Raw genomic sequence first — 27,711 nt, 5'->3', positions numbered from 1 at the left:
GTGCTGTAGCTGCTGGTCTACACCACAGCCACAGCAACACCAGATCTGAGCCGAGTCTGTGACCTACGCTATAGCTCACGGCAACACCAGATCCTTAACCCACTGAGCAAGGCCAGGGATCGAACTTGCAACCTCATGGTTCCTAGTCAGATTCGTTTCCACTGCACCATGACGGGAACTCCTGTTTTTTTTTTTTTTTTTTTTTTGATAGTTTTATGAGTTCTTTATGTATTGTGGATACTAACCCCTTATCAGATGTAGATGTATCCATTCCACATGTGGCTTTTTCATTTTATTTATGATATCCTTTGCCATGTAACTTTTATAAGTTTGCCATAGTCTGACTTGCTTATTTTTGCCTTTATTACCTGTACTTCTGTTGTGAAATCCAAAAAATCATGATGTCAAGGTGCTTACCTCCTGTTTTCTTTAGGAGTTTTGTAGTTTCAGGTCTTATGTTCAAGCTGCTTTGTGGTACATTTATTGACTACATATGTGTGGGTCTATTTCGATGGGGGGGGGGGAGCAGGTAAAGTCAGCTTAAACAACATAACTCCAGATTTTATCTGGTCGGACACTGATACCTATCGCCTTGAAATAATGAACTAATAAAAAAAAGAGCACGCAGAGTGCTTCACACAGGGCTGGGTTTGAATCTTATTCTACTGCTCATTAACTGGTTGATCTTGGATAAGCTGTTTAACCACTCAATCCCCAGACCCCTATTTTTCAGATACTTCATCTCTAAAAATGAGGATAATAAAAATTCTTGCCTCACAGAGCTTTGGGGAGGATGAAGTCAGATAAGGGACTTGGTACAGAGTATGCCCCTTAGCAAGTACTTAAATGAGTATAATACCTATTGTTATATGTAATTAGTATCAAACCTCTGAATACTATCCAGTTTTTTAAAGTGTTTTCCTAATGTCTTCATGTCATGTGCAGGAGAACCTCAGCTAAAAAAAGGAAAGTGGGTGTTGAAGGTGAGCTAGTAGGACTGTTTCTTAGCTCCTTCTCCCAGACTTGAGAATTTCTGTCTGTCTCAGGTGCCAGAAAAATCTGCCCCTTCCCCTCTTCATGAGTGGAGGACAGAACAAATGCCTCTGCTTCACTTTCCCATGTGAGCACCCCATCATCCTCTGCTTCCAGCAGTACCTTGCTTATTGCTGACATGGACGGGTGTATTTAATGTCTGAAAAGTCAATTTGCTTGAATTCTCATGACCCCTCTCATGAATGGACCCTAGACAACCTGTTTTCTTCTCAACTTGTCTGCTTGCATCTTAGAGATCGTTTTTATTTTGCAAATTCTAAAGCTTTGCCTTTGACATGCCTATCAACATAACTCAGTCACAAAGATTTCAAGGCAGAGTAATTAATACACATGGGTTGTTCATTAATTCACTCAGAAAACATTTATTACATGCCTAAAAGAAGAGCACAGAGTTCCTGCTGTGGCACAGTGGGTTAAAAATCCAACCTTGTCTCTGAGGTGGCATAGATTTGATGCCCAGCCCGGCACAGTGGGTTAAGGATCTGGCGTTACTGCAGCTGTGTTGTAGGTTGCAGCTGCCGCTCCAATTCACTCCCTGGCCCAGGAATTTCCATATGCTGCGGGTGCAGCTGAAAAGGGAAAAAAAGAGAAAGGAAAAGAGAGTACATGTTTAAATGTAGAATAGCTTGTTTGCTTTCCCTCCTGATAGCCTTTAAGCACTAATAAGGTCACTTTTTTCTGGTTTTTTAAAATAATGTCTGACTGTAGTGACATCTGCTGGTAAAATTGAGCTCTAAACCAAAGGGATGGTGTGTAAATAGCCTCGAAGTCATTTTGACAATTTTTTTTCCCCTAAGGTGTAGTCCAGGCAGGCGTCCAAATGAACACTCCTTAATAATGAGAACTACTAAGCCACTTCACTAAAATCACTTTCCTGTAAATGATTTCTGAATCTTAAAAGCTTTTCTGTTTGAAAGGCTGCTGCTATCTTTGCTGAAAAATCATAGACCAAGCTGCTGTGCAGCCTTTTGAAAGTGCTGTACACAATAAAGTGCACAGAATCTTAGAAAAATATTGCATTAAAGTAATTCATATTGACTTGGAAGGCTGAGAACCATGACTAGTATAGCCTTGCCATTATCTTGCCATTATGGGGTATTCCAGGGCAAATTATTACTTAAAGCTAATCTGTGTGCCCTTGGAATTGTCTTTTTTTATTTTATGATTTTTATTTTTTCCATTATAGTTGATTTACAGTATTCTGTCAATTTCTATAGTACAGCAAAGTGACCCAGTCATACATATGTATATTCTTTTTCTCACATTGTCCTTCATCATGTGACTGGATATAGTTCCCTGTGCTATACATTGCTTATCCACTCCAAATGCAATAGTTTGCATCTATTAACTCCCGACTCCCAGTCCATCCCTCCCACTCCCTCCCCCTCCCTCTTGGCAACCACAAGTCTATTCTCCATGTCCATGAGTTTCTTTTCTGTGGAAAGGTTCATTTGTGCCATGCATTAGATTCCAGATGTGTCATTTCATATGGTATTGGTCTTTCTCTTTTTGACTTACTTCACTTAGTATAGAGTCTCCAGTTCCATCCATGTTGCTGCAAATGGCATTATTTTGTCCTTTTTTATGGATGAGTAGTATTCCATTGTGTATATATACCACATCTTCTTAATCCATTCATCTGTCGATGGACATTTAGATTGTCTCCATGTCTTGGCTATTGTGAATAGTGCTGCAATGAACATGTATGTGCATGTATCTTTTTCAGTGAAAGTTTGGTCTGGATATATGCCTAAGAGTGGGATTGCTGGGTCATATGATTGTTCTATAGTTAGTTTTCTGGGGTACCTCCATACTGTTTTCCATAGTGGTTGTACCAATTTACATTCCCACCAACAGTGTAGGAGGGTTCCCTTTTCTTCACACCCTCTCTAGCATTTGTTATTTGTGGACTTATTAATGATGGCCATTCTGACTGGTGTGAGGTAGTACTTCATTGTAGTTTTGATTTGCATTTCTCTGATAATGAATGATGTTGAACATCTTTTCATGTGCTCATTAGCCATCTGTATATCTTCTTTGGAAAAATGTCTATTCAGGTCTTTTACCCATTTTTCCATTGGGTTGTTGGTTTTTTTGCTATTGAGTTGTATAAGTTGTTTGTATATTTTAGAGATTAATCCCTTGTCGGTTGCATCATTTGAAACTATTTTCTCCCATTTTGTTGGTTGTCTTTTTCTTTTTTTTATGGTTTCCTTTGCTATGCAAAAGCTTGTAAGTTTGATTAGGTCCCATTGATTTATTTTTGCTTTTATTGCTGTTCCCTTGGGAGACGGACCTAAGAAAACATTTGTAAGGTTGATATCAGAGAATGTTTTGCCTACATTCTCTTCTACCACAATTGTCTTTTACATGATGCCAGTTCAGTGGTTAAATTCTTAAGGTACTTACCAGTAGCTCATTTTACACAACATAATTGAAATAATATGCATTTGCAGAAAAGGGGGGGAAGGGAGAATAAGACATAATGCTTTTGTAGCATTTGTAAATAATTAGGATGCTTAAAAATTGAAGTTTTTAAATAATGGGTTTCTTATTACCTTAAATTCTGGAGGGACAAATTACTATATAATTGTCTGATAAGTTATTACCAGTTTGCAAAATATTAACTACCACTCATAGTGCCACAGAGTTTTATCAGTCAGGATGCATTTGGCTGGATGTCCTCAGGGTTGCAGGAGGCTGCAGTGGCTCCAAGCAGCACCTCCTCACAAAGCAGAAAAGGTTCTTATCAGAAACCTCATTGTGAGAACCAGAAAATCTTTCCCAGCGGTATTGCCTATAAACTTCCCTTCTCATCTAACTAACTAGATTGGTTTCTTTGCCCCTTTCTTTTTTTCTTTTTACAGCCACACCTGCAGCATATAGAAGTTTCAAGGCTAGGGGTTGAATGGGAGATGCAGTTGTCAGCCACAGCCACAGCCACAGCCACAGCCATGACAGATCTGAGCTGCGTCTGTGACCTATGCTACAGCATGTGGCACTGCTGGATCCTTAACCCACTGAGCAAGTCCAGGGATTGAACCTACATTTTCATGGATACTGGTTGGGTTCTTAACCTTCTGAGCCACAACCAGAGCTCCATCTTTGCTCCTTTCTGTATCAATCCGTGGCAAGTAAATTAGACTATCATGGTAGTTAAAAGTCACTCCCACCTATCCCTTCATCAGAGGTTGGGTTGGGGTCACTTTCCCTGAGCAGTAAAACAAATTTGGGGATAGTCAAGCAAGGAATGGATATGATAAATTGAGGAGTAAATGGGGTGAGGAGGGAAATGAGATAGGTGTGGATGATTCTTCCTAGAAGTCTAGTTTTTATGGGAAGAACTAGGATAGTAGCAAAAGGGAAAGGTTGGAATTAGAAAAGGATTTACTTTTGTTTGGCTAGAAGATGGGAGAGATCTGAACATAATTATATATAGAAGAAGAGGGGCCAGTAGAAGTGAGGAATTTGAAGAATTGGAAAAACAAGTTCCTGGAGCTTATGAGAAAGGATGGAATCACTAGATAGCTACCAGACTTCAGGATTTTGAAGATCAAATTCCAAAAAAATTCATGGATCCATCAGAGAGCTGCCAACTTATTTTCTCAATTAGAAGCGTTAAAACAAATTGACAGTCCTTTCATTAAAATTATTTTCTTTGTAGCAGTTTCTCGTCTTTTAAACATTTTTTCTTGTTGACTTTAGAACTATCCATATTATTTTTTTGGCTATTGGGGAAAAATTGGTGAAATTTAAATAAAGTTAGTATATAATACATTAGCATTATGTTCATGTTAGTTTCTTGATTTTGCAAATTTTACTGTGGTTATTGAAAGAATATGCTTTTAAAGGAAATAGACACTGCAGAATTTTAGGGGTGTGATTGTTAATTTTATGTGTCAGCTTGGCTAGGCTGCGATGCCCGGTTGCTTGGCCAAAAGCCCATCTGATGTTGGTGTGAAGGTATTCTTAAAATGTGATTAACATTTAAATCAGAAGACTTTAAGTAAACCAGATTATACTCCACAATGTGGATGAGCTTCATCCAATCAGTCGAAGGCCTTAAAGAGCACAGACTTGGGTTTCCTAAAGAAGAAGAAATTCTCCTGAAGATTGCAACATGGACAATCTGCCTGATTTCTATCATGTTGCCAGAAGAATTCAGACTCAGGAATGCAACATCAGCTCTTTCCTGAATTTCAAGGCTGCTGGGCTGCCCTATAGATTTCAAATTTACCAGCTCCCACAACTTCCGGAGCCAATTCCTTAAAAATCTCTTTCTCTCTTTCCCCCACCTCCTCCATACATACCTATTTCAAGATAGGTATGTACCTCCTATTGCTTTGTTTCTCTGGAGAACCCTGAATAATGCAAGGGGTAAATGGCACCACATCTGCATCTTACTCGCAAATGTTCACTCTTGGGGAATCTGGGCAAAATGTAGTGGGGATTATTTGTACAATTCTTGCAATGTTTCTGTAATTCTGAAATTATATCAAAATAAAAAGATAAAAGAAAAACTAAGTGTATTTGAAAACCACTTTGAAACATGGCTTTTCTCTTATTCAGGAGCTTATGAACTTGGCTAAGTTTCCAAGGTAAACTGACAAAGGACTATTTAACGCATAATGTAGCTCAGATACTGGGCCCTCTGAAGGTGATTAAATAGGAAGAAGACAATGCAATTTTAATAGTGATTCAATCAGAAGGAAGAGCATTACAATTGAATAATAGATTTTAATTAATCTTTATTTTGGTGGAGAAACTATTGCGAATTGTTTAATAGTCAGTTGCCAGTGTGAAAAATTGGGGCACTAAACAGTTGAGGAAAAAATAGTAGTTAAATAAGAAACTGGTGCTCAGGTGTATGTTGGGGGAGCATTTAAGGAAGGTTAACTTTAATTTGATTTACTTAGAAGAAATTCAAGCATACTTATGCACTGAGGCTAGGCAGCTAGGCTAGAGGACATAACTGAAATTACACCAGAGAGAAGCAAATATAATACATATGAGAAAGGATGGAATCTTAAGCAGTGCTTTTTTGATTTTACATATCACTGAAGTGTTTTTAAATGATAAGACTGGAGGACTAATATGAAATTAACTTTTACATTTGCCAAGTTAAGACATAAAAATAAAGACAGACAAAGCCATCCAAACAATGGGAAATGAATAAGAAATGAAACTCTAAATACAGAAAAGGCGTAATGGAAGGATTTGATAAATTTAGCATGATGTTCTCCTTTCTTTGAGGACTATTTATATGGATTCTCACTTTTGACGTTAATCCCAGCTGAGCACGTATAAGCAGCAGCTGTGTCTGTCCTGGTGGCTGGTGTGGAGCAAGCCAGAACGGGGTGTTCTTACAGCACACCTGGGATGTTGCACGTCCCTGTCTCCTTTGACTTGCTTCCCACAGTCGATGCCAGTAATCCCTAAGCTGGCTCCATGGTCTGGTTCCTCCTTCCCCCAAGAACAACCTTACAGGTAGGACTTGTGACATCCACTTCCACCTGCTTTGTTGAAATTGCATATTTATCTGCCAAGGTTGTGATTATTTTTATATCACCAACTTTTGCCCTTTGTTAATGTTCAAACTCACTTATCTCTTTCCAGTTAGTGTAGCTTTCCTTTTTTTTTTTTTTGTTCTTTCCTTCATTATTCCTTCTCAAAGAATTTTTTTTTCTTGGCTGGGGAAGTTTATTAGCACTTTGTTTCTGCTTCTCGAATCCGCATGGTAGGTGTCTCTTTGCCTTGACAGGGAATGGCCGGTTTGGTTACACACTTTACTGTGATGTTTATATACTTTAGTTTAATTCCTTTGAGATTTTTTTACGCCCTGCCCTACTTCATGACCTTTGGGGTAAAGTCCAGAGCAATTTGCCTACTTGTGTCTGTAAATGGGAAGCATGAGATCAGTTAGAAAGTGCTTTGTGGAGTTTTTTTCGTGGGTCAGCGGTAATGAACCCAACTAATATCCATGAGGATGCAAGTTTGATCCCTGGCCTTCCTCAGTGGGTTAAGGATCTGGCAGTGCCATGAGCTGCGGTAAAGGTTGCAGATGTGGCTCAGATCTTGTATTGCTGTGGCTGTGGTGTAGGCTGACAGTTGCATCTCCAACTTGACCCCTAGCCTGGGAACCTCCATATACCACAGATGCAGCCCTAAAATGCAAAAAAAAAAAAAAAAAAAAAAAGCTTTGAGGGAAGTTCCTTGGTGATCTAGTGGTTAGGATTTGCCACTTTCTCTGTTGTGGCCCAGGTTCGATTCCTTGCCTGGGAACTGAGATCCCACATCTAGCTGCATGCTGCAGCCAAAAAGAAAGTGCTTTGGGTCAAATAGACCTTTGTGTAACCTACTCTATCTTCTGTCCTTTGCTGGTTATGTGACCTCACATAAATCTCAAACATTCTCAGTTTTATCTTTAATTCATAAAATAGGGAAAAGAACATCAATCTTGCAAGGTTATTCCAGTGAGAGAAATGTGTAAGGAGCTTTGATATGTGCTGGCATGTAGTAAGGCTCAAACAATGCTAGCTGCTACTGTTATCTTCCTCCCCCACACCCCCAAGCACTTTGTCAAATTGGGCTGTCAAACTAGGTAACCACTTGTTACATGTAGCCACTGAACACCTGAAATGTGGCTGTTCTCAACTGAGATGTGCTGTAACTATATATAGACACCAGATTTCGAAGGCTTGGGATGATAACTAGAAGGTACAATGGCTCACGAATAATTTTCTTATATTGATTACATGTTGCAATGGTAATATTTTGGATATATTAGGTTAAATAAAATATATTACTAAAATTAATTTTACCTATGTCTTTTTACATTGTTTAATAAGGCCACGAGAAAATTCAAAATTGCATATTATTTTAGCTCAGACTGCTGTAACAGAATACCGTAGATGTGGTAGCTGAAATGACAGACATTTATTTCTCACAGTTCTGGAGGCTGGGAGGGCCAAGATAAAGGTGCCAGAAGATTTGGTTCTTGGTGAGGACCTTCTTCCTGGCTTGCGGATAATGTCCTTCTTCCTGTATCCTTATGGGGTAGACAGAGAAGGCTCTGGTCTTTCCTTTTCTTATAAGGACACAAATCCCATATTAGGGACCCCATCTTCATGGCCATATCTAAACCTGTTTACCTCCCAAAGTCACCTACCTCCTAGAATCATTGCATTGAGGGTTAGGGCTTTAAACATATGAAGTTTAGGGGGACACAGACATTCAATCCATAGCACGTATGTAGCTTCTACAATATTTTTATTGGACTGTGGTCTTGTAGTGGGACTTTTCTCTGTGAAATTTAAAAAGCTGACAAACTACTCTCTGAGAACTTTCCTCAGAGATCACTACTGAGTATGATTCTTTTGTCCATAAGACATCCAGGCTGAGGATGTCATGTTGTCCTTACCACTTATTTGGCCTTAAGCTTCTCTCTTTATTGTTAATTGTTTTTTCATGTGCATAGAAGATCAAAGATAGCAGATAATGAGAGAGAGGGTGTCCCCTGGAAAAGAGTGGTGGGTTCTCTCATCACATCTCCAAGCGGAGGCACCTCTGAGTGAAATGATCATAATTCAGGGCTGAGTCGTAAGGGAATGAGAATCTGGTTAAGCAGCATGTAGACAGCAAAATCAGGTATTGATTAAAGAATTTGGGGGGCAAGTAATAGAAAATAATTCTGACTTAATCACAAATAGGGGATTAATTGGAATAATAGTGCTCACAGACTTTATAATAGAGCTGGACAACCGGATGTTAGGATGGACAGGACCTACTATAGCCAAAGAAGTTCAGCAGGCCACACCCATGGCCCATCTCATTGGGCATTGCTATCCAACAACTCAACTGTGTGCCTTCTGCTCTTGCGACTCTGCTCAATATTCAAATAACCATGAGAGAAAAACTTGACTTTGTTGAGTTCAGGTCATGGGCCTACCTACTCCTTCAGCCATTGGGGATGGGATCCTGTATTGCCAGCTCCACCAGAAGTATGCGGGATCAGGGTCAGGTGCTTCTGTAAAGGGAGAGGGTCATGCAGAGACTGTGCTATGTGTTCACCAAATTCCATTGCATTTTCCTCTTCCTGGACAGAAAGGAAAAAAATCTTATTTTCTACCTTCCTTTTCAGTTAGGTTAATGTCTATGGGCTACAGGTAGAAGTAATGTTCTCCATGTCCAAGCCTGTGTGGATGTAAACTCTGTGCCAATCTTGTAGGCTGTTTTGGAAGTCAGGATCCTAGGTGTTCCTGTCATGGCTCAACGGAAACAAATCTGACGGGCATCCATGAGGACACAGGTTCGATCCCTGGCCTTGCTCAGTGGGTTAAGGATCTGGTGTTGCCATGAGCTGTGGTGTAGGTCACAGACACCACTCGGATCCCGTGTTGCTGTGGCTGTGGTGTAGGCCGGCAGCTACAGCTCTGATTTGACCCCTAGCCTGGGAACCTCCATATGCCACGGGTATGGCCCTAAAAAGACAAAAAAAAAGAAGAAGAGGAAGTCAGGACCATAAAATAGAAGGAGCCTGGAGGCCTGAATCATCACTTAAAGGAGAGATTACATTAGTCTTACAATTTCTATCAGACTGTGATGTAACTAAGAAATAAAACTTTATTGACACATCGCTGAGATATGGGGTTTGTTTTAGTAGGTAGCATCATTACCCTGAGCAATCCAGAGGTACTAATTACAAGAAAGGGGATGAAGATTTCTGCGAATACATTGTTTCTCTGGGAAGAGTCACAGTAACCAATAACATGGAAACAAATGAGGAACAATGCCAGTTTATTAGTATACATTGAGAAATAGAACAGTTTAGGGAACTAGGCACTCAATCTTTTGCTTAGTCCATTCTCTTCTGCACTTAAAGTATGTGAGAAGTCAAATTTTAATCATACACCTACAAATTCCAGTGAAGAGTCCTATGAAGCAATCCCTTCAGTATAGCAGCAAACACCGTGGAGTTTCCCTGTCCTGCGCTCAGCCCCAGCTAGGAGGGTGATAGAGGGTACTGACAAGGTCAAGGTCTTCAAGGTCTTTGAGGCCAGGCAGACTTAGGGTAGTGGGCCAGCTCCAACATTTACTAGTGAGGGTATTGGAATTTACCAGGTAGTTGACCCCATCCAACCTTTTTGAACTTTAATTTCCCAATCATCCTATCTCCCAGCATTGGCAAAGATTGCATGAGACAAGATCAAGAAGCTCTTGGCCTGGATGGGACATATTTAATAAATGTTAGTTTCTTTTTTACATAAAAATAATCTTGGTGCTATGAAAGGCAGATATTTAGCTCAGGGCTGGGCAGTGTTTGGGGGATCTGAGGAGATATATTTCTTTTTCTTTCTTTTTTTTTTTTTTTTTTTTTTTTTTGTCTTTTCTAGGGCCACACCTATGGCATATGGAGGTTCCCAGGCTAGGGGTCTAATTGGAGCTACAGCTGCTGGCCTACGCTAGAGCCACAGCAATGCAGGTTCCGAGCCATGTCTGCCACCTACACCACAGCTCATGGCAACACCAGATCCTTAACCCACTGAGCAAGGCCAGGGATCAAACCCGCAACCTCATGGTTCCTAGTTGGATTCGTTAACTACTGAGCCACAACAGGAACTCCCGGGATATATTTCTATTGAAAAGCTGAAATGCAGATTTTCCTTTTGTATTTTCTTCAGTCGTAGAGCATGTGGGAATTTAAGTCTAATTTGTAGGCTGGATGAGGAAAAGAGGAGAAAGCAAAAGGAAGTCAGTAATTATGAGCCAAATGATAGATCAGACTAAAACAGTAAACATTTCTCTCTCTGTATATATGTATGTATATCTCTATTTCTCTCTTTTATTCTCTTCTTTCTTGTCTCCTTTCCTTTCTATCAAATCATCTTTTTGTTTTTGCTCTACCAGTTTTATTTTCTACTTCATGTTTGGATTAGGTTGTATATCCACATAGCACAAAATTTAAAAGTTATAAAGGGGGATTCAGTGAAAAGTCTCCTTTCCACCCTGCTCTTCAGCTACCAGATTCTTCTCCCTAAAGGCAGCCAATGTTACCAAATTCTTGTGTTATCTTCCTGGAATATTATTTATCTTCTTTCTATACAATTGATCACATCCTCTATTATACTACTATGTTAATCTTGCTTTTCCCACTTAACTGTCTTGAAGATTATCCTACATCCATGTATGTAAAGCTCCCTTGCTCTCACTTAATTTATTTTTTATGGCATTGTATTTTGTGTATGTACCATTGCTTGCTTAACCAATTCTCTATTGAGGGAACATTCAGGCTAGTACAATTTTTTTTTTTTTTTGCTATTACTTAATGTTGTGATGAATAATCTTGTATGTATCACTTTGTAGTAAGCAAGTATAAGTCAAATTCCTGAAATGGAACTTCTGGGTGGAAAATATGTGCATCTGTAAAGTAGTCCATGCTGTCAAATTGCCCTTCATAAAAGTTGTGTCAGTGCACATACTATGCTACAGAATATCAAAGTCTTCTGGCTTTTCTAAAGTGCACATACAGAGGAACCAAAGAACATACACAGGAAGTAACAGAGACTATTTGATGTGACCTGATGACCATGGGCCAAATGGATTGCTTATTGTTCCTTTATTCTCTATTGGGTAGATAATCTGGTCCTCTCATAGAGATTTAGAGGTAACTTCACAATTCTAAAATTAAACACGACATTAAAGAGGTTTCTAATTTAAAATCTGATATTTAGTTGCATCTCATACTGCAGAACTTCATGAAACAGAAGTGATGGGTTTAATCTTTGTTTTTTAAGGTTTCAAATTTGATAACTCTATTAAATTTGTGGATCGAAAAGTTTTTGGTCTTGTATCCCTTTACTCTCTTAAACATTATTGAGGACTCCGCAGAGATTTTGGTTCATGTGGGATACACGCACACACACGCACACAAAAGCAAAACAATATATTATTTATAAATTATTTATTTAAAACAATTCCATTATATGTTAATACAAATAAAATTCTTCTGGAAAGTAACTTTTCTTAAAATTAGTGATAAAAATAGCATTGTTTTTATATTGTTGCAAATCCAGTTCAGTAGATAACAGCTAGCATAGTACCTTGTGGAACCCAGTGGACTTCTATGGTATAACATTTTTTGCCCTACCTTGACACCAATTAAGTCTGCTCCTTACCCTTTTGCTATAGAACCTCAGCCCCAATTTCCAGGAAATGATGGGCAGTGCCAAATTTCACAGGCTCTTTATGAATTGGTTTTCCAAATCTGATTTTTGAATAAGCTAAAACCTAAATGGGTCTTTATGGATCACAGAGGGTCCCTGACAGGGCCTCTTGCAGAATTCTAGAATATGGTGGCTGTATTAGATTTAATGTAAAGGACCAAAGGGGTTATATAATAGTGTGCTTGGGGTTCTTCCCAGGCTTAACATGCCTAACATACACTGTAATTACCAAATCCTCATGCCAGTAGTGAGCATGGCTCCCTATACCTAGATCAGAGACCAGTGTTTTAGCAAAGAGAGCTGGCTCTCTTCCTACTAGATTATCCCCCATAGACTGATGGTGCTTATTGGATGAAAAGATACAAAGCTAGAAGAGCCATGCTGAATTTGAAGAATCATGCATGTACAACAGAGAATCAGGCTCACCCCCGACACACACACCCACTCAGAAAACCAAGTGCAATACTCACAGAGCTAAAGCAAGAACTAGAAAGGTGGGCATATCTATGTGTGTGAAAAGACTGTGACCCTTTGCAACCCTACATGGGCAATCAGTCAGGAAATGAGAGCTGTCTAACAGTAGAATTCTGTGCTAGCAGAAGGAAGCCAAATGAGGTTTGTACACCTGGTGAGGCTGCTCAGGGGTAAGGACCCTGAGCTAGGCATCATTTTGAAGAGGAGAATAAATGCTCAACTTCATATTAACCACCATTCAATATTTAAGTGTTTTTGTCCTCTTTGTGGTCTACAGTTCTTCTGTGACCTTATTTGTCACATGGGTTGGGCTAAATAATATTTTTCTATTTAATAATTGAGTCAAATGAGGAAAACAGGTTCAAGGACACTAAGTGGAAGGGCCTAGCTGGAAAGTGATTAAACCACAACCAGACTTTCAGACAGCTAATCAGTGCTTTATCCAGTCTTCCTAAGTGGGCTACTGTGGATGAGAGAAGTGGGAGACAGTGGAATAGAAGCTCTGCTGAGCCACTGGAGGCTAAGAGGCTTTAGAGGACAAAGATGTGCGTGAAATACAGAAGAAGGAATCTCCTGGAAAATGTGAGAGTTGGTGGGGAGATGGACTCAAGTCTTGAATTTGTGTTGGGATATGGGAAATCAAGTTGGAAGGGTGGGAATAGGGCCAGATGAATAATTTGGATGTGATATGGTGTGTAACACAAGGCTTCGTTGTGGCTTCATGAGCCACACTGTTACTCTGGTAGTAATAATGACAGCAGGGCATTGGGAAGTCTGACAGTGGAACAAGGATCTGAGTGAAAGAGAGTCTAGAAGCGTAACTCACTGAAGCTACTATTGTGGTGATCAGTGTTGGACTAAGAAAGCAGCAAGTGGAAAGGATGAGGAAAGAATTCACAAGACAATAAGAAGATACACACTCTAGGACTTAGTTTTGGGAACAAAAGCTGCTCCAAGCTCTGAGGATCTAGAACAATAAAGGCCTCACTACGATGGGGTTGTGGGTTGGAAATACTATAAAATTGGATTGTGATGATCATTGTATGACTATAAATGTAGTAAATTCATTGAATAATAAAAAAAGTCCTCACTGGAACGTAAGATTAGGCCTTTATTTTAGAGACACTGAATTTGATGTGATGGTAACAGAGGAACAGATAAACAGTTTGAAACTTGAAATTACATCACAACTGAATGGCTAGAGATCGATCTCTTTTATAAAATACATCTTGAAGCATATGGATGAAAAAAGAAATGTAATATTAGCTAGTACATATGCTACAATCATAAAAACCAAAATACAGTTTTCTTTCATATTAATTTTATTAGTAACTATAAAATAGCTTATGAACATAGTTTCATTTTCAAGATATATAAACTACAGTCTTTGCAAAATATACACACCCATAATTGTTACAATACATAGCCTTGAATACACCTTGGACATTATAAAAGTGTTTAAAAATCACACCCTATAAAAGTTTGGAGAAGAATCATTTTCTCCAACTCTGGTCATATATTGTAACATTCAAGCATTTAAAACCATGCTATTGAGATAAAACATGTCTCTAGGGCACAGGCCCAAAGGGGTTTAACTTTCAAGGTTTCATAAGTTCCTTTGTTGTGCAAGATAAAGAACCAGGAGAGGGTTCCCTGAGAGTTGATTTTCCTTAGATAGTTCAAGCAGTTTTTTACTTTCCATACTTTATCATGGAACTAAAGGAGGGGAAAATAAAGCCATGGAAACCCACCTTGGGCAGGTCCACTTCCTAGCATCCTTGTCTATGAAGCATGTCTCCTGCAAGAGGATTTCTAACCTCTGAGCCCTAAAATGCTCTAATTCTATAATTATCTAAGATACTTGTAAAATGATGCTGTTTCAACTCTAAAACTCTAACATTGCAAATTAGGCTAAAGTTATAATGATACTGTGACTCCTCTAAACAGACTTCATTTAGGACTTGTCAGGTGGGAAGCATTTGAGAAGATCAGCAACAAAAATTCCCTCTTGGAACTACTGGAAAAGATCCTTTCGAACTAAGGCATAAACCTCAGAAGCCAGGTTCTTTCTTACTTTGATAGAATTATGATGAAAGGGTGGGAAAGAAGCTATAATCTTTCAAATCTCTAGGCTTAAGATAATAATAGATGCAGTCAGAGCTGGAGACCGTTATAGCCTCACCAATAAAGGGTTCATTGTGACAAAGAGCCATTTGCAATGTACTCCCTCCTTCCTGATTAACTTCCCAAAGTTTTCCTAAATTCTACATTCTCTCTAACAGTAGAGTACTGGCCTGATGACGTTCAAGACATAAAAATGTGTTGTTTGAATTCATGACATTAGTATCATGGTGCAGCATTGACATTTAATATCATACTGATATAGTGAATTTAACAGTGATTTTTTTTTTTTTCTGTTCAAGAAACTACAAAAATCAACCATGGATTCACAGGTCTTTACATTTAACATATGACATGAAGCATTATGACATATAAGTCCACAAGGGAAAAATATAAAAATAAGTTCACTAGGATTACTGTACTTTAAAAGTATTTTTTTAAAAAATATACTCCAAAGTCTTCTAAATATTTGGTGTAGAATAGAGGTATCTTAATAGAGTGAACCATAAGAAACTATGATTTTTGTAAGTTAAAAAGGTAAAATCTCATCAATTTCTTATGATTCAGCCTAATAAAATCCTGAGAAAATCGTATTTGGCATCGCCCCATAAATTCAAAGAGCATTTATAGAAAAATCACATTTCTAGTACAGGGAAAACACTTTAGGATGGAAACGTGCACATTAGCCATGCCAAGAGTTCTCCTGAAATCTTAGAAAGTTAAGAAAAATTTAGTGCAGTTTCAAAAAATCAGAGGACAGTTAAAATTACAGAATGTAGCTGCAGTTGCTAATGCCACAAAAACAGAAAACTATTAGCCAAATTTTGTGATTTAAAGATTTTTTTAAAGTTTACGTATAAAAATTTCAGCATTAAAGTGAAAAGGCACATATAGGGGTTAAAAGAATGACAATCATTTATAAAAGCCTTGAAAATCAGGCTAATTCATTTGTTTTATTAACACCATTAAGTAGGCACCAACTCCAAGTTTCAGCTTTGGCCTCCTAAATGGGATTACATTTCAAATGGATTATCAACATAACACTAATTATATAGCAGCATTATTACCAATAAGTTTCTTAGCCTCCATACTGCTAAAAGAACATCAAAAATTTCCACCTTATCCCGTCAGTACCAAAAATACACTTTAAAAATTACATATATTTATACTTAGAGTCATAAAAAATTGTGCAGTTTCTCTTCAACTAATGATCTGTCCTCTTACCAGTGCCACCTCAACAACAACAAAAAAAACCCAAAACCAAAACCAAAAATAATCGACAAAAAAGAAAATTGCTACACCAAATTGACTGGCTATTCTTAACTAATTAAAGACATACCATATTCGAAAATGATATTTTAATTACAAAATTTATTAAATATCATCAATGAAATAAAAGCAATTTTCCAGGAGTGAGTGTGTGTGTGTTTGTGTATGTGTGTGGTGTGTGTCTGAACTGGGTGATGGTGTACTTTAAAAAAATACACATTTCAGCAATGATGCTTCAATGGGAACTCTGGTACCATTTACGAATGGCCGCTCCAGTGCTACTAGCTATTACGCAGAGGGAGCCACCCACTGTCCACCATGATGGCACTTTATTAAAGAAAGTTATCTGGAAGATGAAAGCAAAGACCACTTCCAGAGTCTTCATTAATGCTACGAGCCCTGCTTTTTCTATTTGAATGGCTTTTGTGAGAAACACCTGACCCCCCAAACCAAATATCCCAATTAATACAAGAAATAGCCTGTCCAACCCACAGCGTGGCAAACTCCATTCTCCTAGTATAAAAAGAACAGTGACGCACTCCATGAGGCCAACGACTACATAATACCAAATGCTCAAAATGTAGTCCACAGATTTCCCCATTTTTCTTAAGACAACTAGAGTCACTGCAGCAAACACGGTATGTGCAAGTGCTGCAAAAGTGCCCTTCAGGTGAACTGAATAGTCTCTATCCGTCTCCTCGACACTGGAGCCAAACAGAAATGGTGGCCTCACAATAAGGATCACGCCGGTCAGTGTGAACACGGTGAAAACAGCATCCCAAAGGCTATATCTTTCCTTGAGAAATATGCAAGCAAATATAGATGTAAATACTGGACAGCTAAATGTGATCACCGTGGCATCAGCGAGGGACGTCGACTGGTAGGCATAGTATATAAGGATCATGGAGACAGAACCAAGGACTCCTCTGAGAATGAGGAAGATTCGTTGATCTTTGGGGCCTATGAACCCAGTTCTGTAAATTCAAAGGAAAGAATGCATATTAAAGGAACTTGGTATTTGTTTTCAAATTACATTTTTACAAATTAAACATTATTTAAAAGTCCTATCAAAAAATAAGGAAATAATAAATGAATTATAGTGTCTGTAACTATTATACATATAGCTAATAACATAAAAGTATTCACAGTATGAGCAAAAAAGAGTACAGGAGACACACATAAATAGTAAAATTCAGCACATACGGATTTATCCTTATGTATAGATATATGCTTGCAAAAAAAAGACAAAAAGGAAAATATACTGAAGTGTTCATTGCTCTTATACCTGAAAAGGTGGACTCGTAGGTAATTTCCCTTCTTTATATTTATTCCCCTCAAATTTTCTGTAATGAAAAAGTATTATTTTTATAAGAAAAATAATTTCATGGATTTCCTACTGTAGTGAGTTAAGTCAACTGCAGTGGCTCCAGTCACTGGCAAGGCTCAGGTTTGTTTCCCAGACTGGGGCAGTGGGTTAAAGGATCTGGCATTGCTGTAGCTGTGGCTTAGATTTAATCCCTGGCCTGGGAACTTCCATATGATGTGGGTGTGACCATTAAAAAAAGAAAATTCATGATTTAGAAACTTGGGATTCCAAGTGTGCATTCTCAGTCTTAATGAGTTTTTCTAGTAAAGCTGAAGCAGTGCTAAAATTTATTTTAGCCATTGAATATAAGACTTTTAATTGTTCTTAAGAGTAAAAACACACTGGAAAAGAACCTGTAGCATTCAGATAAGTATAATTACTGCTGCTCAAATGCTTTTCATTTAAATATCTACAAAGCAGAATTCTGTGTAAATTCCTGGCTAGGTGCAACTCACTGATTTGTGCCAAGGTTGGACTTTTTTTTTTTTTTTTTTTTTTTGTCTTTGTCTTTTTAGGGTTGCACCCACAGCACATGGAGGTCCCCAAGCTAGGGGTTGAATCGGAGCTGTAGCTGCCGGACTACACTACAGCTAAGCCATGTCTGCAACCTACACCATTGCCAGATCTTTAACCCACTGGGTGAGGCCAGCAATCAAACCCATGTCCTCATGGATGCTAGTCGGGTTTGTTACTGCTGAGCCAAGAAGGGAACTCCAGGGCTGGACTTCTTTAGAGCAGCATCTAGGCCTGATATAGGGATCTCTGGATCTCTGAAGTTACCTTTGGTCCACACTTTGAGAAGCTTAAGAGTCTTCCAGGATAGTGAAATGGGTCAAAACAGATTATCGCCAACAATTTCAGAAAATTCTTCTAAGTGCTTTCCTGCCAATACTTTTATTCCAAAATGGAGAGAATGACTGTATTAGCATCAGTGATCTGTTGCCATTCTTGGAAATTTCTGAAGTCTTACCATCATTTCCTAAAATATTTCCTAAAATATTGTGACTTGTCCACACTTACACAAGAATTTCTGACATTATTTTTAATCTTAGTGGATTTTCCCTTTTCTCACCAAAGCCTCAGGATAAGGAGTGAAACTATTTTAAGTAAATCTGCACCAAGTTATAGATACAAGGAGACTTTGCTAGCAAGCGACTAAGCTTTTAATCTGCAGTTTAAATGTCTTTCCCCAAAGAGAGAAAAAGCCAAACTGCTACCAGGAACCTAATAGTGGCTCCTCCCAAGGTTCTAAGTACACAGAGGTATGTAGAGGTTTATAACTGTGTGGGGCAAGCATAATTTTAACCTGGGGAGGGTGTGTGTGTAGGGGAGGAGGGGGGCCATGTGGAAAGGGAAGAGGAGCTGGGCAGGGAGAGCACAGTAAGGATGGGGAATATAGTTTTCGTGTAGGGCAGAGGACAAAGACTATCACTCCCTCTGGTTTACCAATGAGGACAATGAACAAGAAAAGTGTTTAAAAGGCCTTTCTCAAGATCCCCATTCCCACAGTACCCTGGTGGGAAGACCTAAATATTTCTACTGTAACCTTCTGTCTGCCCTGGCAGTAGGGCAGCCTGTTCTACTTAAAGAAACCTCTGACACTGGGAGATGGAGACACTACTATTTCCTTCTGTTTACTTTTTTCTTCCAAATACTAGTTATGCCAAAGGAAAGAAGGGAGGGTGGTATAAGATGGGGGGAAATGTACAAGGAAAGCTTTGTTCTCAAAATAGGGGGTGGTGAATAAGTGAATCTCTTTTCACTCCTTTGTTGGGCATGTGGTTTGTGCTTATGAGAGTATCTTCTGTGGGTGGGTTCTTGCAAGTTTTTATTAATCTGAGCCAAAGGGTACAGGGACTAGTAAATCTATGAGAGGGATAAAGCAGATGCTGTAGAGTAAAAAATTTAAGCAGGTCAAGAGATCTACAAACATTTATTAATACCTTCTACTTTGCAGGTAAGAAATACTTACTTTCTGTATATTAAGCAAGGGATAATGATTAGCATTTGGAACACACATCGGAATGCACTAATTTCTACAGCGTGGATGTCTTGTACTTTTTTAACAAATAAAGCCGCCACTGAGAAAAGGAAGGCAGACAATAACATGTAAAACATGCCAAGTCCAGGACAGGGTGCTTTCTTCTCCGCCTCTGAAAAAGATTAAATTCTGGTTAGTCCTTGCTTTCAAATGTATGTCTTATCACCTTAACTTAGAAATTAAGAAAAAATGGAACACTATTCATGGCTAATAGGCTACAACTATTACCTCTTAATCATATCCATTCTCTAGACCTGAACCATTTTCCCCATCAAGAATAAAGAACCACAGACAAAGGGCAGCAATTTAAACCTATATTTTTAAAATGCAGTTCACCCTAGAACATGGATTTCTTTGGCTCACTGGAGATTCATCCCTCACTTGTAAGTCAAGAAGAAGTAAAAAGCTTGTAAAGATGGTGAGAGAAATCTTGAAGAAATGCTTGTCAAGATGGTGACAGAAAAATGCTTCCAAGAGATATTTTATATCATCTATTGGTGAACTGGGCTTTATGCTGAAAGTGTTTTTTCTAGAAAACAGATCATAACTGTGTGATATGGCTACTTGTTGATTAGCTGAATCCCCCCACAAATCTGTGAGCTCCTCCAGGGCAGAGCTCTCAGCTGCTCTATTCAGGCCTGGCCCATGGAAGACCCTGAATAAATATTTGCTGAATGAAAGAATATTGTGAGAACTTCATGGAAAGCTATCTAACACCCACAAGCAGCAGCATAATCTGGGAAGGCTTTCTGTTTAGTTATTTTGAACTCAGGCAAATCTTTAACTTTTCACAGTTTATCTTCTATTTACAGCATAAACTCTTTGAGGGCAGGGGCTAGGTTATCTATCCCTCTGATCTCAAAATGCTAAAATATATATATATATATATATATATATATATACATTGTTTTTTAAATTAGAACTGCCATCTAGTACCAACTTCCTTGGTTTAATCTGAACCAGGAAACTTCTGCTTTCTCCAAGGGATCAAGTATTCAATCCATTATTGACTCAATCCATTACTGACTGTCTGTAGGAGCAGCTACTGCCTTTGTCTTAGCTAAGACATGAGTGAAACCTGATTTCAATCTCACCCCCATCTTCCAGAGAGTAAAATGCAACAGAGTAAGGAGAGAACTCCCTAAAAGATAGGCCACACACTGAGGAATATATTTTTTTCCTTTTTAGAACTAACACAAAAACAAGGAGAGAAGAGGAAGGAAACATGGTACTGGCCAGTTAACAGCCCAGCAGAGCTGAAGGATGTGTGGACACATGCACTTTGTAGTAAAACAGGGATTATCACACCAATCTAGGAATTTACAATTGGTTACTCAGCCATATAACAAGTATTGCGCAATGTTTTTTTTTTAAATGCCCTTCTGTGATAAATGCAAATACCTGGTAATGTATTTCAATATCTTCATGTTAATTAGCTGCCTTTGCCGACAAGTGACAAATAGTTTGCAAAGTGGGACCAAACTATGATGACGCACAATCTTCCTGGGAGCACTCTACAGCCTGACATTTGTAGTAAAAGATGCCCTTCTGGTCAGAGGCCTCCACTTCTTCATATTCTAGATACAGCAGAAGAGAATGACTTGGAGCTGGCAATCCTCCTCTAATAGGTTGTCTGTTATAAGTGCCAGGATCCTTCACATTCTGTTTTGTACCTATGTGCTCAGCTACTGTAGAAACCAAACTGCACATACCCACGCAGCCCATGAGAAGAAAGCTTTAGAAGAATTCCAAGTCAAGCACCACAAAGTACATGTCTTGGCTGTGGTCAGCCTTAGAATTCAGCTTCTGAAATTTCAGAATTTGGGTCCAAATAAAATAGTTTTTCTTCAACCCAACCCTTCCATAGAACCTACACCCTCAGAACAGAACGGGAAGATCAAGGACAGAAAACATCTCCCTGGTCTCTATTTCAAGGATCTCCTCCAACCCAAACTTTGAATTTTTTCTCCGGAATATTTTAACTTAACATGATATTTTAACTCTTTCCAAACTTTAAGTTATAAGGTCTGGCTGAAATTGATTATTTGTTGTGAGAGTGAAGACTGGTTCTCTTTAGGCAAACCTCAGTCTCTTACAGAACAATAATTTCAATTCTCTCTGTCAAAGGAGATGAACCAGAGAACAGCATAATCTATCCAAAGAGGCATTTGCGTATGTAATGTGCTCCCAGGATTATATTCCACTGCAAGCCTATCTAATAGGTTGGCAACTCTAAATAAGTGGCCACAGTGCAATTTCCTGAGTAAGAAGAAAACTGAAAAGTTGTTCAGTTTCTCTAGTCTCTGCTTGAAACTGGTGAATCACTACCCAGGTTTGGGAGTCAGAATTAACTAAGGAACTTTTAAAACTTCAATCCCAGCCCTACCTCAGACTCACTGAAACAGGATCTTGGTCACTAAACAACTCTACCAGTTTCGGAGCCTAAGGAACACACTCCTTCCAGGGGAATGTGAGGTAACTTCTGGCTTCAGTCTAAGAGCCACACTGTCCCTCAAAAAAAATAAGCAGATGTCTTAGGATAGCTGCTTAGGATATGCTGTCTGGGAAGGTTATCCAAGAATGTAAGAAAAAAAAATGGGTAACAATTTCAACCTGAACTTGAAAATGAACTTTCTTGAGATAAACCAGTTGGGTTAAGAGGCTAAAATGATACTGTCACATTCAGTGACCACAGTATAGGGTTTAAAGTGTTTTTATGGCAATCCTGTTTTTGGAATAGTATCTTGTCACTTACAATAAGTATTACTAAGTCTTAGTATTGGTGACTTTCTCTGAAATTAAAAGACCTCTCAAGATTCTTAGATGCAATTACTTACATAGGTTTTGCCATGTGCTGCCTGAAGTATTTCTCTTTGGTTCAGAAACAAGGGAATCATTTAAAAGTTTGCAAAGACTAACTCAGCAGTTCCTCAAAACAGCATGCAGCCATAGGAGGTCAAGGTGAGAAACTGACTTCTTCAAAGCTGCACATCTTGTCAACCCAGCTGAAGATAACCCCTGCTCTGGAGGCACCACCAGCCCATGCACAGATGATCAAAAGCCTGATCATTTCTGTTAGCATTTAGGACAAAAGTGTAGCAAGAACCATCTTCTTGGGGTTTGTCTCTCTATAAAGTTTGTGAACTTTGTGACTCTCAAGAAAGTGCATACAGAGAGGAGGGAAAAGTGGGGTTGGATAAAGGGCATAGAAATCTCAAGTCACACTGACAAAGGATGAGGTGGTGCGGGTTGTGTAACTTTGTCTTGAAAGGAAATCTGCCTATTTCTCCTTTCAAGAAAGCTCCTCCAAGTGGGTGATGGAGTTAAAGGAGGAAGGTGCTTGTGGTTAGGAGAAAGGGCCCTGGGCTGGGTCTCTAGCAAACTGGGATCCTATCCCTGGTGCTGCCTGGACTTGTGCTGTGTCTCGTCCACACATGCCAGATCTTCAGAAAGAAAACAAAACCTTCCCAAAGCCCTCACCTTCCCGGGATTCAATTTCCTCATTTATCGAAGGAAGACCCTGAACAAGACAAGGAGTTTCTCACAGGGGTCCCTGGCTTTGGACACAGGGCCCTTGAACTTCTTACTTATGTATGTAAGATTGTGTCTCTGTCTCCTTTTGCATCAGTTCTTAAATATTCCTCGTAACTCAAGAAGGTTAATAACCAGTGGTCCCACTTAACTCTTCCTTCCCAAGATTCTAAGACTCTGGAACAAACATTTTTCTAGACTCGATGCTTTGCAACTTCCTCTTTGAGGAACACCGTTTACCATCGAGATCAGTGTTTTTAGGTTAGCTTCCTCCCAATCTTGGCCAGCTGTGGGATGGCCTTTCTCGCTGACCCTCAACCTCCGACCTCGGGCAGGGCGCACCGAACGGAACTGCAATCTGACTCCACGATCCTGCCCGCAACACTTTAATTATAGGAACAGTTTCAGAATAACAAACGGGGGGTTCCAAAACAGGCAAACTTTCTCTGGTCTTCGTTTCGACGGGGTAGCAGGGGGCTTCTGGTGCCCCGTCTCAGGTGACTGCGCTAGGATGTTCCCGAGCTCTGGGCAGGGTGGGAAGAGGGGGCGCGTTCCGCACCGCGCCCCGACCCCACGGCTGCTGGGACTCCACCCGCCGGCTCCCGCCCAGTCCCCCACGGGGAGACCCTCGCCAGGGTCCGCGCCCCGCACTCACCCTGCTGCGCGCGCGAGCTGCACGGCCAGGAACTGCACTGCCAGCACCTGCCGGAGCCGGGCGTCTCCGCTATCTCGGCGTCCACCCGCCGCTCCTCGCTGGAGCCCGGGGGCCGGTCGTCCATCAGCTGCAGCCCGTACTGCGGCTGCTCGGTGGCCCCGGTGTCGTTCTGGGGCCGCATCGCCGGGCCCGCGCTCTCCTCACGGCCACCGCGGCGTCTGGAGCGGGCAGCAGCGGCTCCGCGACTCCACTCTTCCGGCCGGCGGCGGTGGCAACGCAGCGCATGCGCGCGCGCGGCCCTCCTCCCCCCTCCCGGGGAACTGCGCGCGTCCTCCCCAGCCTTCTCACCTTCAACTCCTCCTGAGCTGAGGGAGTCTGACAACAGGTGAGGTTGCAGCGCCCAGGACTAACCCGAAGGCGTTCACCCCTCTGCTGCGGTCTGGCTAGACTGGCCAGCGGCTTGGAGTCATTATTTCCAAGGCACACTGGACCGCTTTCTGTCATTGCGAAGGGGGGGACCCCCGAGGGTGGTGTAAACTTCTCTTGGGGCAGGTTAGGGGCCTGTGCATTTATTTATCCGTGTGGCCCAGCATTCAGCACTTCTGGGACACCCCGAAGACCCTGCCAAGCAATGTGCCATTCTTTGAAAGATCGGGGGTTTTTCCTCCGTGTGTCGTTGCCACTTATCCAAGGAGGATAGAATTTTACCAGTTTTCGAGTTTAAAAATAAATAAATAAAAAGATTAGCAGGTAACCTTAGGAGAACTGTATCATTCATATATATATATATATATCCATTTATATGCTTTTTGTAACCATAGACACTCACGATTGATCTTCATTGTCTCTCCCTTCCTCACTTCCTCCATTCTCCCTCCCTTCCTTCCTCCCTTCCTTACTGTTGTCAACTGACATATCCTAATTTGGTTAGAAATAAAATTCCGGTAATCAGAGAGTTCCCTGCTGGCTCAGCGGGTTAAGGACCTGGTGTTGTCACTGCTGTGGCTCAGGTAGTTGCTGTTATTTGGTTGCATCTCTGGCCAGGGAACTTCCACATGCCGCAGCTGGGGCCAAAAAAAAAAAAAAAAAAAAAAAAAAAAAAAAAAATCCAATAATCTGATGTAACTATACCTATTAAAATCAAAGATTTACGTCTTTTGGCCCCAAGACTTATTAATAGCCTCTTTGAGTTTACATAATCCCTTTTTCATTTCTTTGCTTGCTTCAAATGTGAAAGGAGATTCTCTGGGCAAGGAATAACCTGTCTACACTGTTCTAGGTCCAAGCGTAAGCAGATTACTAAACAAGAGTATGTGCCTTGCCTTTGCTTAGATATTTGCACAAACTGGTCCGCAGGTGAACAATATTTGCCCTGAAGTCAGACGTCCTAGACTCTGGCTCTGATTTTGTCACTGACTATGTGACCTTGGACAGTAGCCACCAGGCTACCTGAATCCAGCCTTGGTTATTCATTTAATTAACAAAGAAAAATATTACTCTTCCTGCTTTGTAGTTGTGCAACTGAAGTGCAGTGATGTGGGCAAAATCACCATGTCACCCAAAAAGCACCTTACTGAAAAAGTGTATTTTTAAGTAGGGCAAACATAATTTATTCTCCAAAGTGGGATTTTTTTTTTTTTTTTTTTTTTTTTAGGGTAAAAAGGGGAGTTCTTGGAGTTCCTGTCATGGAGCAGCAGAAAGGAATCTGACTAGGAACCATGAGGTTTCAGGTTCTGTCGCTGGCCTCGCTCAGTGGGTTAAGGATCCGGCATTGCCATGAGCTGTGGTGTAGGTTGCAGACTCGATTCGGATCTGGCATTGCTGCGTCTGTGGCGTAGGCTGGCAGCTGTAGCTCTGATTCGACTCCTAACCTGGGAACCTTCATATGCCTCCAGTGTGGCCCTAAAAAGCAAAAAAAGGGGGGGAGCTCTTTTAAAAATTTTTCAGGACAATAGGCCTAAACTGGTACTGACCTAGGCAAACTGGAATAAATGACCATCTGAATTCTAACTTGATTAGCATTTACCTTTGCCTTATTCTTAAGAAGAATTTAATACTGCTTACAAAAATATGTGCAACTGATCTTGGTGGTGTTGGTGCTTTGGAGGGGATATTATAGGAAGGAGTGGTGAGGGTTATTAGATCATGATTATGGAGCAGGGACCGAGAAGCTTCTCCAAACATCTAGAAGGTCGAGTGCAATTTCACAGTTTCATGCTGAGATTTAGATGTGCAGAGCAAAAAACCCATGAGATATTTTGATTTATAAGAAATATATATCTGGCCCCATCTGGATGACCAAAATTTATTTGTCACATATATTTGATCTTCAACCAGGGTTCCTGGCTCCTAACTCTCAAAATTCTTGAAATCCCTTGATTAAAAAGAGCAATGGGAGCATCTTTCGTATAATTTGGGTTTCTTGTTCTCAGTTTCTGAAATGGCTTCTAAGCCTTAGAGATAAAATGGATGTCGTGTTATTAATACCAAGCCTCTTTCCACCATAACAGGGTTTATATTAATGGAATGACTTTTAAGAAACACCTAAGGATGGGGGCTGGTTGCCAAGGGAACCAATGTGGGATTAGTGGCTTGGCACTTTCAGTCCCTTTCCACCCCCCATTCTCTCCACCTTTGGGGAGGGTGTAGGGGCTAGGAGCTGGAGATTGAGTTCTGTCAATGCCCAGTGATTTAATCAATCATTCCTATGTAATGAAACCTCCATAAAAACACCAAAGGGGGTGGGGGAAGAGATTTGGAGAGGTTTTGAACTGATGAACACATGGAGGTGCATAGCTTCTGTATGCAAAATCATGCAGTGTTCCAGCTGAAATTCCACTTCTGAAGGAATTTAATCCTCCAGTGAAAACAGGAACTCTCAATGTGATACCAGCTAGCCATGGTGGGTGGGAGTGGCACTCCTCTAGTTCTGGTGTCAAGAAGGAAGAAGGAAGATGAAAGTACAGAAGAGTTCCTGTCGTGGTGCAGCAGTTAACAAATCCGACTAGGAACCTTGAGGTTGCAGTTTCGATCCCTGGCCTAGCTCAGTGGTTAAGGATCCAGCATTGCCCTGAGCTGTGGTGTAGGTCACAGACGCGTCTTGGATCCTAGCTCTGGCACTCTGGCATAGGCGGCAGCTGTAGCTCCTGATTTAACCCCTAGCCTGGGAACCTCCATATGCAGCGGGTATGGCCCTAAAAAGAAAAGAAAAAAAAAAAAAAAAAAAAAGTAGACCCTGGCCCTAAAAACAAAAAGGAAAAAAAAAAAAAGAAAAGAAAGTAGGGGCAGACCCTCGCTATTCCTTAACTAGTGAGAGTCTGAAATCCTCATCATCCCAGTGGTAGCAGATGGAGACGTCCTGCAACCACGAGAGTTCAACTCCTGAATTCCCTTGTTGTTTGCAGGTGAGATGGTCTTAAGTGAGATATTTGTTAATCAGGAACTCTTTTCCTAGTATGTCTACCTGATGCATACCATACTGGTATCTTGGTACTGATTTAAAAGACCACCCTCCCCCCGCCCCCCACCAAATCAGTTTCTTGCTCTTTTAACTAAAGCAACTTATGATTTGAAAAATGGCAGTTTGGAGTTCCCGTCATGGCGCAGTGGAAACAAATCTGACTAGGAACCATGAGGTTGCGGATTCCATCCCTGGCCTCACTCAGTGGATTTAGGATCTGGCACTGCCGTGAGCTGTGGTGTAGGTCACAGACAAAGCTTGGATCCTGCATTGCTGTGGCTGTAGTGTAGGCTGGCAGCTGTAGCTCCAATTTGACCCCTAGCCTGGGAATCTTCAGATGCCAAGGGTGCAGCCCTAAAAAGCAAAAAAAAAAAAAAAAGAAAGAAAGAAAGAAAAGAAAAATGGCAGTTTGTTCCAAGAAGTGAGGTTCAATATTTGTGTTTTGGGAAAAATGTGTACTGTGGAACATAAGACCATAATTCTAAATTCCTTGGTAAGTGAAAGCGAACAAGCAAAAGA

At 40.3% G+C, this 27,711-nt stretch overlaps 2 protein-coding genes across 12 annotated transcripts in view; one reads left to right on the top strand and one right to left on the bottom strand.

The window, feature by feature from the left end:
• The window catches only part of LOC106506098 (uncharacterized), a 206,884-nt gene that overhangs the window by 63,853 nt on the left and 115,320 nt on the right, over positions 1-27,711 (top strand). The window contains exon 1 of one of the 10 annotated variants that reach the window (XR_014826695.1): positions 6,419-6,540. The exons of the other annotated variants lie outside the window; for them this stretch is intronic. The gene's annotated coding sequence lies outside the window, so the exon portion shown is untranslated. Of the gene's footprint in view, positions 1-6,418; positions 6,541-27,711 lie in introns of those variants that run through there. 10 annotated transcript variants of the gene reach the window in all.
• SLC35G1 (solute carrier family 35 member G1) lies at positions 13,841-24,010 on the bottom strand. 2 transcript variants are annotated; one of them, XM_001928762.6, is made up of 3 exons: positions 23,733-24,010; positions 19,478-19,658; positions 13,841-17,113 (listed from the first exon to the last, which is right to left on the bottom strand). In XM_001928762.6, the coding sequence occupies exons 1-3, from the start codon at positions 23,911-23,913 to the stop codon at positions 16,375-16,377; spliced, it is 1,101 nt and encodes a 366-aa protein (XP_001928797.2). In that variant the 5' UTR covers positions 23,914-24,010; the 3' UTR covers positions 13,841-16,374. The 2 variants fall into 2 exon arrangements, with proteins under 2 accessions (XP_001928797.2, XP_084851133.1); XM_084995007.1 differs by lacking the exons at positions 13,841-17,113; positions 19,478-19,658 and adding an exon at positions 20,888-21,123.

This window comes from Sus scrofa, chromosome 14, assembly GCF_054392235.1.
Source record: "Sus scrofa isolate SSC_HxYL_T2T_F1_AM1 chromosome 14, Sscrofa_HxYL_maternal_Yorkshire_Landrace_v2.0, whole genome shotgun sequence".
NCBI classification, from domain to species: domain Eukaryota; kingdom Metazoa; phylum Chordata; class Mammalia; order Artiodactyla; family Suidae; genus Sus; species Sus scrofa.
The sequence above is the reverse complement of the archived record's forward strand: the minus strand, read 5'-3'. Positions and strand labels throughout refer to the sequence as shown.